Source organism: Cuculus canorus, chromosome 1, assembly GCF_017976375.1.
Source record: "Cuculus canorus isolate bCucCan1 chromosome 1, bCucCan1.pri, whole genome shotgun sequence".
In the NCBI taxonomy this organism is placed as follows: domain Eukaryota; kingdom Metazoa; phylum Chordata; class Aves; order Cuculiformes; family Cuculidae; genus Cuculus; species Cuculus canorus.
Window position 1 is genome coordinate 191,180,173 of NC_071401.1, and position 12,407 is coordinate 191,192,579.

The 12,407-nt window shown below is 35.6% G+C and overlaps 1 protein-coding gene across 2 annotated transcripts in view; it reads right to left on the reverse strand.

Moving 5' to 3' along the window:
* Nucleotides 1-7,395: 7,395 nt before the first annotated feature.
* TBC1D22A (TBC1 domain family member 22A) overlaps nt 7,396-12,407 on the reverse strand; it is a 169,342-nt gene continuing 164,330 nt past the window's right edge. The window contains exon 13 of one of the 2 annotated variants that reach the window (XM_054065116.1): nt 7,396-10,663. In XM_054065116.1, the coding sequence (XP_053921091.1) occupies nt 10,535-10,663 (129 nt within the window). In that variant the 3' untranslated portion in view covers nt 7,396-10,534. The remainder of the gene's footprint in view (nt 10,664-12,407) is intronic. The other variant, XM_054065109.1, reaches the window with a different exon arrangement.

The window sequence follows — 12,407 nt, forward strand, 5'->3', positions numbered from 1 at the left end:
CACAGAATTATGTCATTCTGGTCTTACTGTTGCTGGTATTTCACTAATTTTACCATATGTTTGATGTTTTCAGTATGCTATTTTCCTACAGAGAGTGTGGCCCATAAGCCAAAGCATAGCGTGTTGTACATTGAAGGCCACATTTTGCCAGATTTGCTTCCCTGCGGTTCTGCCCTATAAGATCTGACCAGTCCCCAAACAGCAACAGAAATGACATACTGAATTTTCCTCATTTTGAAAACAGTATCATGGCAGGTTAAGCAAATTTCTTTTGACTGACCCTGATTCTGAAGGAAAGCGAGTAATTTCTGAAGATTGATTTGTAATGTGACTGTTGCTAAGTGGCATAAGCTTTTGGACTGTGGTTATTTTTACTATTCTTATATTATAGCTAGAGACTTGGTTGCTAACATCTTCTCTCGTATGATCAGAAATAAAGGGTTACTGCTCAGGAGCTAATTGCTAGGAGAGCAGCTGCTGGTTCTTTGCAATTCTAGGATAGATGCGCCCTCCCGTGTACCAGCTCCAAAGTGTTTTTACAGCCATAGCATTGGGAGACCAAAGACAGCTCTCCAGAGATTTGGAGATTCTTTTTTTTTGTTCTTTTTTAGCAAAATATCAAATAGCAACTCATCCAGAATTTATTGATTTTTTTTTTTAATTTGGAAGTAATCAAGAAGCTTAGACTGGCAAAACAGATAGCAATAAAAACAGTGGGGCTGGCTGCCCCTACCTGGTTTTTCTGCTTATGCAGTGAACCCAACATGGAAGAAACAAATAAGTACAATCTCCAAAGGTTTTTGCTACTCCCAGGGATGGTCTGACAAGATATTGTACATCCACCTTTCATAAAATAAGTAAAATCCCTGTCAAATAGAGCAGAGTAGAGAAAGAAATATTTCAAGGTAACAGTCATTTTGCACAAACTTCTTTGAAGGAGTGTAGCACCAAATGCATGTTTTAATTTCAGGGAATCACTAGAGTTTAGCCAGAACCATTAAGATCTTTTATATTGTACATATTTTGACTTTGACACCATCATCCCTGCATCATTTCATTGAATGCAAATAGTGGCCATCAGTATCTGTGTCCAACAATGTAGATCACTTCATTTTTCAAGAGTCTGTGTAAATTGCAAGGTGCCTCCACTACAGAGCCATAACACAGGAATCTCTAGCTGACCTAGAGATTGTCCTTGTTGGCAACAGAAAGCTCCTGGAGATCATTCTAGTTCGAATGGCAGAAGAGTTGTGCCAGCTATTTCTTTATATTTTCCATCAGAATAGCATGGATGAGGGGGAGGTATTCCTACCGACCATTTCAATGCAGCTGACAAGTGCATCTCTTCCCCAGAATGACTGGGAGCAGAACATAGGTTAGAGGCTGTCAACTGTCTCCATGTATTTATTTCTTCAGGGTCCCTGAAAGTAACCCAAAGAGATCAGCTGAGTAATGCAGGCACCAAGCTAGCTGCTTAAAATTGGGTACTCTGAGTAATACTTTCTGGGTTACAAAACTTGCCTCAAAATACATTTTGCCTTTCCTCTTTCTTCATACTGCTATCCAAGGCAGTACAAATGATGGTAGTTTCTTTATTTGGGTTAGAGATGTATTGCACTGCTTTCCTTTCAATGGATTATCCAGTCAGATTAATTTTTGTCTTTTCTTCTTTTTTTTTTTCTCCTTCAAAAAAGAGTACTATTTTTGTCTTTGGATGGTTTTCAGGCTATTTCTCTTCATCTCCTCTTGTAGGTTGGGAAATTCCAGATGTATTTAGTTTCCATTGATCTATTTTGCCTAGTCACCATAAATTTCAATCTTCTTCCTCTGCTGCATTTAATCCATCAGTTGTCTTAACTGGCAGTTTCTTTAGTAGTCCTTGTTCACATATGAGATTTTCATAGCTTTGAGCTACTTCATTTCTCTAGAGAGGAAATTAATTTGCACTTTAAACATAAGCAATACTTAGTCTCCATTCAGACACTGGCAGCCCTTACGCTGTGAGCTGCCTCAGATCTATCAGTATTTTTTTTTTTTACACCGATTTCTTTCTTTCCTTTAATAAAAAAGAATCTTGGTACTGGAACCTGACTTCAGATCCTGAAATTACACTTCCTTTCACCCCGGCCCGGCCAAGCAAGAAAGAAATGTACCAATTACTTCAGAAGTTAAAATCACAGGCTTTTCAATAAGTCAGCGGCTTCCTCATTCTGTAGCTCCTGTTAGTATGTCTTAAAAGCCAGAAGGAAAGAATAAAAGCTTATAAAGAAGACTCTATAAAAGTGGAGATTGAAGTTTGTGCTATTACTAAATGCTCAAATATATTTACCGTATACAATATAACGTTACCACATACTATGACAGACTAGGAAAATGCTTATACAGTTTTAAAACTTATGGTCCAAAATTGGATTTGACAAAAAATCCTGAAGTACACACAAATGTTTCCATTTTCCCAAAGATTTTTTTTTTATCTGAGGACGGAGTCTGATAGGGTCTACATAAAATGCTCAGAGCAGTCTAATGAACTGAAAGCAATAATTCAGAAGGAAAAGATGCATCTTCACAATATTCCTGCTAATAAAACTTGGTGCAGTTTCCCCTAGACCTACTTGGTAATTTGAAATTGAGAGTGTACCACTGCCGTCTTATAGGGAATTTCTACATCAGTACTTCACAAGAAAGTTGTATAAATACTATCAATTTATGCGAGTAGCAAGATAAAGGATTAATGTTATTGATTTAGCTGAGGAACAATGATTTAGAGTGGGCTAGTTGGGCTCTTTGATACAGAGATGGCTCTAGCTAACTAAAGAGAGGACACAATGGAGACTTGACATTTCTGAAGCCTTTTGTTCCGAAGTTTTCTTTTTCTCCTGACATGGAAGAATAACACAACCTCATTCATAAAGATGAATGTAAGGTTTAAAAAAAGCTTTGAGAACTAATCTAACCTCTGATATGCAAAGACTGCATGTCACCTCTTATCATATACAAGTACTTTTCAGACAGCTGTTAGGCTCATGCTGAACTTAAGCAACAGCCTTCAATTTTTCAATTGCTAATTTTAATTTGACAAAAAATCATGAAGTACACACAAACATTTCCCATTTCCCAAAGATTTTTCATTTACCTGAGAAGGGAGTCTGATAAGGTCTACATAAAGAGCTTAGAGCAGTCTAATGAACTGAAAGTAATAATTCAGAAGGAAAAGATGCATCTTCACAATATTCCTGCTAATAAAACTTGGTGCAGTTTCCCCTAGACCCTGGATGTCACTTGATATTGGTATTCCTCAACAAATAGTTGAAGAATTGTTCCACAACAGTGAAGTTATTCCCTTTGTCCCATCGATTGATAGCACATTACTGGTAGGTTACTAATTTCAAGGGGGCTTTTCTGGTTTTTAAAAGAACACGTTCAGTCAGGGCAAAATTTAGCCATTTTGTTGTTGACATACTGTTTCTGTCTTAGAGAGAAACATGCAGGTATATGATGGGAACATAGTTTCACACTGATTTGTAGTTTGGGAATCTAGTCAGCTAAGCAGGACATTTCTCCAGTCCTCAATCCCTGTCAGATATCACTGTCCCAGCCAACACCTCTCCGCAGTGTTCAGCAGTCTCACCCAGGACACCAGCAAATGCATGGCACGTTCTCTGAGGTAGGACTTTATCTTCCTCACCATCTGGAAAGCAGATTTTACAGTTTGGATGCTACTTAAATAGGAAGAGTAAACCTTACCATTACTATTACTTTTGGTTAGACAGAATGGGAAATCGTGTCCCATACATTTTACTTATCTGCCATTAATATTGCTATTTACATAACACACGGTAGGAAGATCCCAGTGCAAATATCCCATTTTAAAATGAAGTAATTTGTCGATATTTCTTTTCCCACTCATTTCAATTTGCACACAAGGATACTAAGTTTTATCTCTGGCTGTGCTACAGGGCTATAGTTTATTCACAGAAGGAAAGATAGCAAATGTAAACAGCAAGCTAATGGGCTGAACCGCTATCAAGCTGGAGTGAAAGCATAGCTAAGTAAGGTTGATGCTACAGTACAGTAGTTGCAACAAACAAGTCAATGTGTCCTTCAGATTAGAGCTTATTTGGGCCATGTGTAACATACAAATTGAACTTCAAGCGTGCATTTAAAAAATGCATCTGAGAGAATATATGATTCTTTCTAATGTATGTATAGAAATGCTGTTTCAAATTAAAATTGCTAGCAAGCACTTCAAAATATGAAAACAACAATGCTGATATCTAGCTATGGGCTTGCCCTCCAGACTCCTTCAGTGCCAGTGGAGAGAGAGGAACTTTCCAGGTTCTACTTGCTTGGCATGATTCAGAGTCCTACGGAGAGGCAGGGGCGATGGCACCTGGAAGGACCGGTTTCTCTCCATTAACAACAGAAGGAAGTGCATGCCAAGCTCATATGTACGTCTACATTTCTGACACATTGTAAAACTGGGAAGATAATAACTTGAATAAACACAAAAAAGCGACTATTTAACCAACACTAACTCTGATGTTGCATGCAGACATTTCCCTCTCTGGCCAGTCCTATTGGTACTTATGACTTTTCTCGTGGATTACTTGTTGCATTTGGGTATCCTTTTTTTTGGCTACAATTGCTTTTAACTTGTATTGATCTAAAAGCATATTTGGTATTATTTTCAGAGTATTTACATAATGAATACAAGTTTCCTCAAACCAGTAGGTGTCCCTGGATGGATTTTTTTCTTCGCATCCTTTTGTGCGTAACAGAAACAGTACAGACAGCACTATTTGAATTACCACAAGTTTTATGTCACAGAGGGTGACTGCACATTCAACAGCCGGCTGGCCATTACCATCAACACATTCACATACAGTTTCCTGAGCAGCCTCTGTACTGAGAATGTAACAGCTCATTCACCTGAACAAGGTGTCTGCCACCCAGGATTTTGATGACAGCCATGCAGAGAAATATACTCTTTTCAAACTTACATAAAATTTTCTACTGATGCAATAGTGGTAAAATATCTGGGGAAAAAAATAGCAACAAAACCTTTTCTTTACTGATACATCAAATTTATTAATTTGAGTATGCAAAAGCTGAACTATTTATTTGCCTGAGATAATGTATTTTATAAGGTTGCAGCAAATACTTGTGGATGTCTTAGAATAAACTTTTATTTGATCATATAGGTATAGGACTATATTTTTTTTCTCCAGATACATAGCCAGTTGTTAAATAAAGCCTAAAAGTGGTTCTACAACCACTGCTTTAAGCTATTATTTTTAGACCAAAAGCAATGAAACACTGCCAAGTCTGTTGAGCTGACTCAGTTGTTAAAATGACATTTTATGAGGAAGATAGCCATCTAACTACTGAAAAACCTGGGCATCTTGTTACCTCCTGCACGCTGTCGTGACAGGCATGTATTTTGTATTTTTGCTGCTGCTAAAAGAGTGATCAGAGTTGATGAAATGGGCTGGTAGCAGGAACTGTTCACTGGAACTCTCAGGTCATTCTGTAGGAAGATCGAAATATCTTAAATCAAGTAACTAGAAATTCAAAAAGCTCTGCGTCAGAGTCTGCATCCTCAGTTTGAGGATGGAGTTGTCTAAATACCCCCAGACGAACATCGTCTTCATCCTTTCTGGTAATCAGAAATTAACGGGAATAAAATTCTTCTATTTTCCCATTTTTGGTTTTGTTTTTTTTTTTTTCATCTATTGCTCTGCAATTCAGTATAGTTGTCTTACCATGAAGAGGATCTCTGAGCAGGCACAGGTAAGTGATGGCTGGATAAGAAATTTCTGGAATAGAGTGGATTTGGCCCTAAGATGCAGATGTTGCATAAATGAAATCTCAGTTGTGAAGGATATATTAAAAAATCGAAGTAAATAAGTACACTAAATCTTGATCAATCTGATAACAAAGGCAGACCAATAGCATTGCAGTAGGCTGCAGTTTAGACTTCCATCTCCATACACGTAGGTAGAAAATTCAGACTTTAATGTTCTATGTTGAGGAAGTTTGATCGCAAGCATAAATGTGAAAGTTGAGTTCAAATAACCATGCTTTTCTGATGGTGCACACTGATTTTCATTTGGAAGCTTATGGCAAGTCATTTTGGAAAAAAAAATTAAAAAATCTAAGTTTCAGAGCACTGGTTTCCAAGAGGCTTTCTGTAGTATTGCATCTCTCTCAGCCTCTTATTTCTGGCATGTGTTTTGACTCAAATATGGAATACGTATAGAAGAATTTGAAGTGTTGAAAGGTTCTTTGCTATGGTGCCATAGCAATTTAATTATTTACTCCAGTGCTACCTCAGCTACACTAAGGAATTACATGGGATGCAAGATTTTAGCTTTAACTTATAAAAATGCAAATGATCTGGAATTAAATTGCTCAGGAACGTCACTCTCCATCATCCAATGATTAGAAGAACTTGAGCCGAGTCCTTTCCCACGGCACAGCATCCTGTCTGAGTAATTGTTGGACTGGGAGCTTTTCCACTTTGCCTCCTTTTCCCATATTCAAAGAATTTAAAGCACACACTTACCTTCCTCCCAATTCTGTTTTCAAGGAGGAAGTGACCTGAAGTGCAGACCTGATTTCTGGAATGTGTTTTCTGTTGCACTTCACACTTACATGTGTGGGATATTTCCCCAGGACATAAGATAGATATGCAAGATGGCTTTTGTACAAGAAAAATCAACAGACAAATAGCTGTCATCTACGTCTCCCAGCACATTCCATGAGAGACCTCGGGATCTTTACTCCACCTTTTTGATTTCTTCTGCTTTTGAAAAAGTAATTTGAAAAATCTCCCCTTGATGATTTTCTGCAGGATCTTCAGAAGACAACAGCAGATGAAGAAACACAGATTTCATTCAAGGTGAGAAACCAGCATGATTACAGTTCATCAGCACTCAAGTACGCAACAGAAAGATTGCCCTTTGCATTCCCACATCTCTTTTTCCCTGAATGCTGTGTGTAGTTTTGCCTCTCTTATAAACAGGCTTGTATATTTTTTTACCACTCATCTGGATTATTGGAAGTCTCCAACTGGCTTCCCTGTGCATATGGGAAGCTTGAGTTCCTAATGTCAGGACATCTGCCCTTGCTTATCTACTTAAATCATCCTTAAGTTTCCAGATCTTATTGATTCTATCACTACCTTTTAGTTATTCTCCCGTGGAGCTGAAGGTTCATCTCCTTCCTGACCTCCAGACAAGAGAATTGCAGAAATGAAACTGAGATCAGAGGTTTTGCTACTGCATTTACTTTTGTGATATAGGGGTCTGAGACCATAAAACATAAAACACACCAAAAACATACTTTGATGTAGTATGCAATGTGCTTGATGAAAACGATTAAAAAAAGCTTTTCACTCTATATAGCACTTCATAAATATGCATTTATTTCCACATCTTTCATCAGTTTTACAGTTTTAACCAGTGCCTCAGTGTTAATATTTGTCAGACGCACACAATGGAACTCAGATTTCTATATTCTGTAGTTCTAAAGTTAAAAAGAAATTCCTGGGCTTTTCCATAAGGAACTGACCCAAAAAATAATGAAACTAATTTCTTATAACAGAATACAGAGTTACATAAGATTTCAACTAACATTTCTAACCTACTCCATGTACTGTATTTACATAGTTAACTAATTTATTATTTACATTTTTCAAATACTGTAGTCATAAATCTTTCTCTATTGTACATTCTTGATTAAACTTTTATTACAGAAATTCTTTAACACACATTTTAGACAATACAATCCCAATATTTCACACAAGTTCTAGCAAATTACTGCCTGATTTCACTTGTGATCTGTTAAGATGCCTCCTTCATAAGAAAATACATTGTACAAAGGAATTTTATAATACTCATAATCCTGAAGTTTGAAAAAAATAACTACACGGGATGTAATAATGATAACATTATTTTATTTTTCTATGTAATATTTTGTTTGGAATGACATTTTACCTGAGATGTAGAATTGTTATGTAAAGTGATTTTTGTTTTTGCTTTTGTTTTTTTTTTTTAATAAAATGAAATATTTTATGTAAATCTTAAAATATTGAAAATTTGAAATTTTACATAAATGGTGGCCTTCTATTTACTGAAAACTATTCCTATCTGTATAGATATATAAATCCTATTTATATATCTATATCATATTTTCCAGAAAAGTTCATATCTACATAAATAAGCATTGTTACTATACTAGGAAACTTCCCAGTATCCTTAAAAAGCAATGTGCTCAAGTACAATATTCAACTTCTGACACAGACACAATAGTAAATGTGACCTCTAATGGCAATACTTTCTTCCAAGGAAAGTACGAGGTACCTGTAGAATTTGGAAGACATGGTAGACAATTACTGTGGACCCGATGAAGGGAATTTAATATATCCAGTTCCATAAATATTATGCAGGAGCATCTTACACAGCAGACAACTTTGGGTCAACTTTCCATGTTACATGTAACTACCTAAAATAACATCTTAATAGAAAAAAGTTAATTATAGAAAACTCTTACAACATCGTATATATAATGCTGCGTGTCTTCTCTTATTATAATAATATGCTTTTCTGTTAACAAACGATTGTAGATACTAAGTTTAAAGCAAACCGTCATGAATCTCAGGTTTCTTTTATTCTATTACTGGTAGATATTTGGTTAGGCACAATATGACATTTTTTGTAAACATAAAGATAAATCTTGATACATTAGACATTGAACTGAAGTTACAGAAAATAGTACACACTCACTTAAGAAACACAGATCCACTACACATTCTAGACACAAATGTAGCAGTCTAGGAGGCCTTAACTTGTATCCGTCATAACTCAAAATGCAATGGAACAGAAATGCACCTTAGTCACCAAACACTCCTGCTTCTGAATTAATTTTTTTCTCTTCTACCAATGATTTAATATAGTTTTAAAATAGTTTTTTCATAATCACATGTTGGTAAAAATGTATTTTATTCTATTTATCCTGAAACACTTAATTATTATAAAAGTCAGAACTAAGGCCCCTAAAACACATCTAGAAAGTTTTCTTCAAAACATGTAACTACACATTTTTAAGAACTTGAAAATAATCTTCCAATAACAAGTCATAAGAGAAAACCTCTTGAAGATCTTTTGTTTTCAAACTTAGAAGTGCACTATTTCCTCGCAATGTTGTGCTACTTGAGAACTGAACTAAGGAATAACAACTTTGGGCTTCCAGTATATTGCTGGAATAACCCTTAATAACCTGTACATATATAGGGTAGGCACAAATTAACATCAGTTATTTACATCCAATAAAGCAACATCAGAATTCTTATTTGAAAAGATTTCTTGAAAACATAGTGCACTTAAATTATAAAAGTTTTAAGGAATTATTCAGTATTCCATGATTACATGAAAAAACACTATTTTCATTCTATATAAAGTCATAGAGGATTTTTATTCTACTAATGATGCAATAGTGATCTCAGTCTATAGTTACTGTTATTGGGAACTATCTTCTTGTTTCCTGTGATAATCAGAAAAAAGGTAATAAAGTATTTAACAAACAAGCTCTGGAAAGATATATTAATTTTCCTTTTCTAACATCCTAGAAATGGAAAATAAGGCAACAACTGAGATAAAAATATATCTTGCTTTGTAAACCAGGCTTTTTAATACATTTCTTAAAAGTGAACTTTCATGCTGAAAAATTGTAAGACCAAGAAAGAGGAGGTGTAATTACTTTGACAAGACCACATCTTCTAATTCATTTGATATTTTTAAAACCACTCCAAAATACAGAGAGAATGATTTATTTTAGTGTTACAGATGTGTCTTCAGCTTTAAGTGACTCCTTTATATAGCTAAAAAGCTTCTACGGCACCCTGCAAGACTGAGCAATGTTTAGAAAATGCCACCAATTTCCATTGCACCCTTCTATATTCTTCTATGACTAAAGTATTCTAACCTAATTCCATGGAAAAACAACAGACAGTGTGTGAATATCAGTGTCCTCCGAGTTATAATGAGACTTCAAAACATAGGTGTTACTGTCTCATATGGTCTTTACAACTATGAAAAATTCTTTTCTTTTCACTGGAATTAAAGAACTTTTATTGGCCAAAACTGGCTGATAAAGTCATGGCACATGACAGGGAAGTAATGACAAAATCATTCCATAAGTAGTTTTCAGTCTTAGGTACACACAGAACTTGCTCGATATAAATTAAATCCACTGCAATTCTCCTAATTAGAAGAAAAAAAGAAGAAAATTATGTCGTAGGCTTCTGAACTCACTTTTCACATGAGGCAAAAAAGTTCACTTTTAAGTTCATTCAATGCTCAATATCCTACTTGATCCATTTCTTTGGTAATCTATTCTCATTCTGCAAATTCTAACAGAATTTTAATGGTCATTTTATTTCAAATGAAAGAGCAATGAGCTGAAAGCACAACCAGAATAACATGCTTCAATACTGCATAAAATGTTGTTTTTAATGATTTCTGGCTCTTTATATTCATTTCTTGTAGTGATTGGGGGCATCCGCAAATGCGAACTTCAATCGGTAGGCCTCTGCTAGGAGTACACTAATTTCTTCATTTCCCCAGTGTACTGTGGGCAGATTTTGTAAAAAGATCAACAATTCCTAGAAGGAGAGAAAAAAAAAAACAAAACAAACAAATCAATATTTTTTTTCCCAAATACCAGTGTAATAGCAAGGTATTACTTATACAATGATTATTTATAAGCAATCACTCATGTAGCACCTCAGTATTCCAAACAAACCTGAGATCCCATTAAATTTAGCGATTTTCCTGTAACTTTTATAGAAATACTTGCTATTCAATCCATCAGCTGAGAAACTAAATTAATTTCAGCTGAACCATGGTTATTTTCTAGCTTTCAGAAAAAAATGAAATTAAAAAAAGTCACTCTTGCTCAGTAAAAGCAGTGAGGGAAAGAAAGCAATATTGCCCAAGTGTGTGAATTCTACGTACTTGCACTTGCCATTGATGATTACACCCGTACTAGTGCCCCGATCACGGATGGAGACCCCTTGTTGTCGTCAGACAAACAGGAACCCATACAGTATGAATCAGAATCATCCCATTAGACTTCTAAGAGGTAAATAGTGTTAGCATATTCATTTTCTAGCTGGTGATTGAGATAAAATGCTCATAGGTATTGGAGCCACTAACAAATTACTAGAACTTTGATTGTGATTTTTTTAAATCCAAAACGGTTTGACATAGGACACAGTCTTTGGTAAAAGTTGCCATGTTTGCTACATTATTTTGGCACCTTAATATTTCCTACACACTTGCCAATTCCAAACAAGCTCTAGAAGTTTTCACGTGTCGTTCTGCGTATAGTTCTTTAAAAATTCTGTGTGTATCTTCCACATTTAAGAACTTCAACCTACTTTCAGTTTGTAATGTCTGTTGCCGAGATAACTTCAACATGCCTATGATAGGTATGAAAAAGGATACCTAACACTTCCTCTTTAAGGAGCTATAAAATACTACTTTAATTTTTAATACCTCAGATGTTTTTATAACATCTTTATCAGGCAGGTAAGAGACACCTACAGACATAGTAATGCTGCTGACTACATTGCAGAAGTGCTAAAATTATCTTCCTTATTTTTTTTCACATGCAGATATAAGAATATGTCTTCTGGTGCTGCTGCTTTCTAAGTATGCCTTATACAGAGTACAGTAAACAACAGTTCTATTTCTCTCAATATTAATATTACAGCAATACAGATAAAATTAATCAAGAAAAGTAATTTCAAATGATAATTTGAATTTAATTTGAAAAGGTGGATTCCTGATTATGTATGGCGTATGTTTTACTGTAGCAACATAGTATCAGCAAATATGCCCAGCCTCCTGTTGCAGGACTGTAGCTTTGTGCTGAACTGTGACATACAGGCCCAAATTCCACTGACTGCACTTTGTAGGCTCTTTCACAAGGGTTACTTGAAAAAAGTTTGTTTCCTATCCCATCACTGAACCGTCAAAATGTCAATATATCTATCTGTCTTGTTGTCTGAACATATTGTTGGATACAATTTGATACAAAAAATTTCCCCACACCTCAGATGTTCTCCACCAGAGTTTTGGAGAGAAGTCTCCAACACTGAAGCAAAAATAACCTACTCGACTCCCACCTCAATTCTTAGCCATCGTTTCCCACTCTTTTCCGGTTTCTTGTCTCCTGCAAGTCTATTTTCTTGCAGGTCAGTTTTTCCTCTCTTGTATTAGATTTAGGGAAAACTCATTTCCAATCTGCCAAAGCCCAGGAACAGAGATAATAAAGAGCTCACTAGGATAGCACATGTATGTTCAGTTCTGATGACAGCACAAAAACCCACCATAATTGCCATC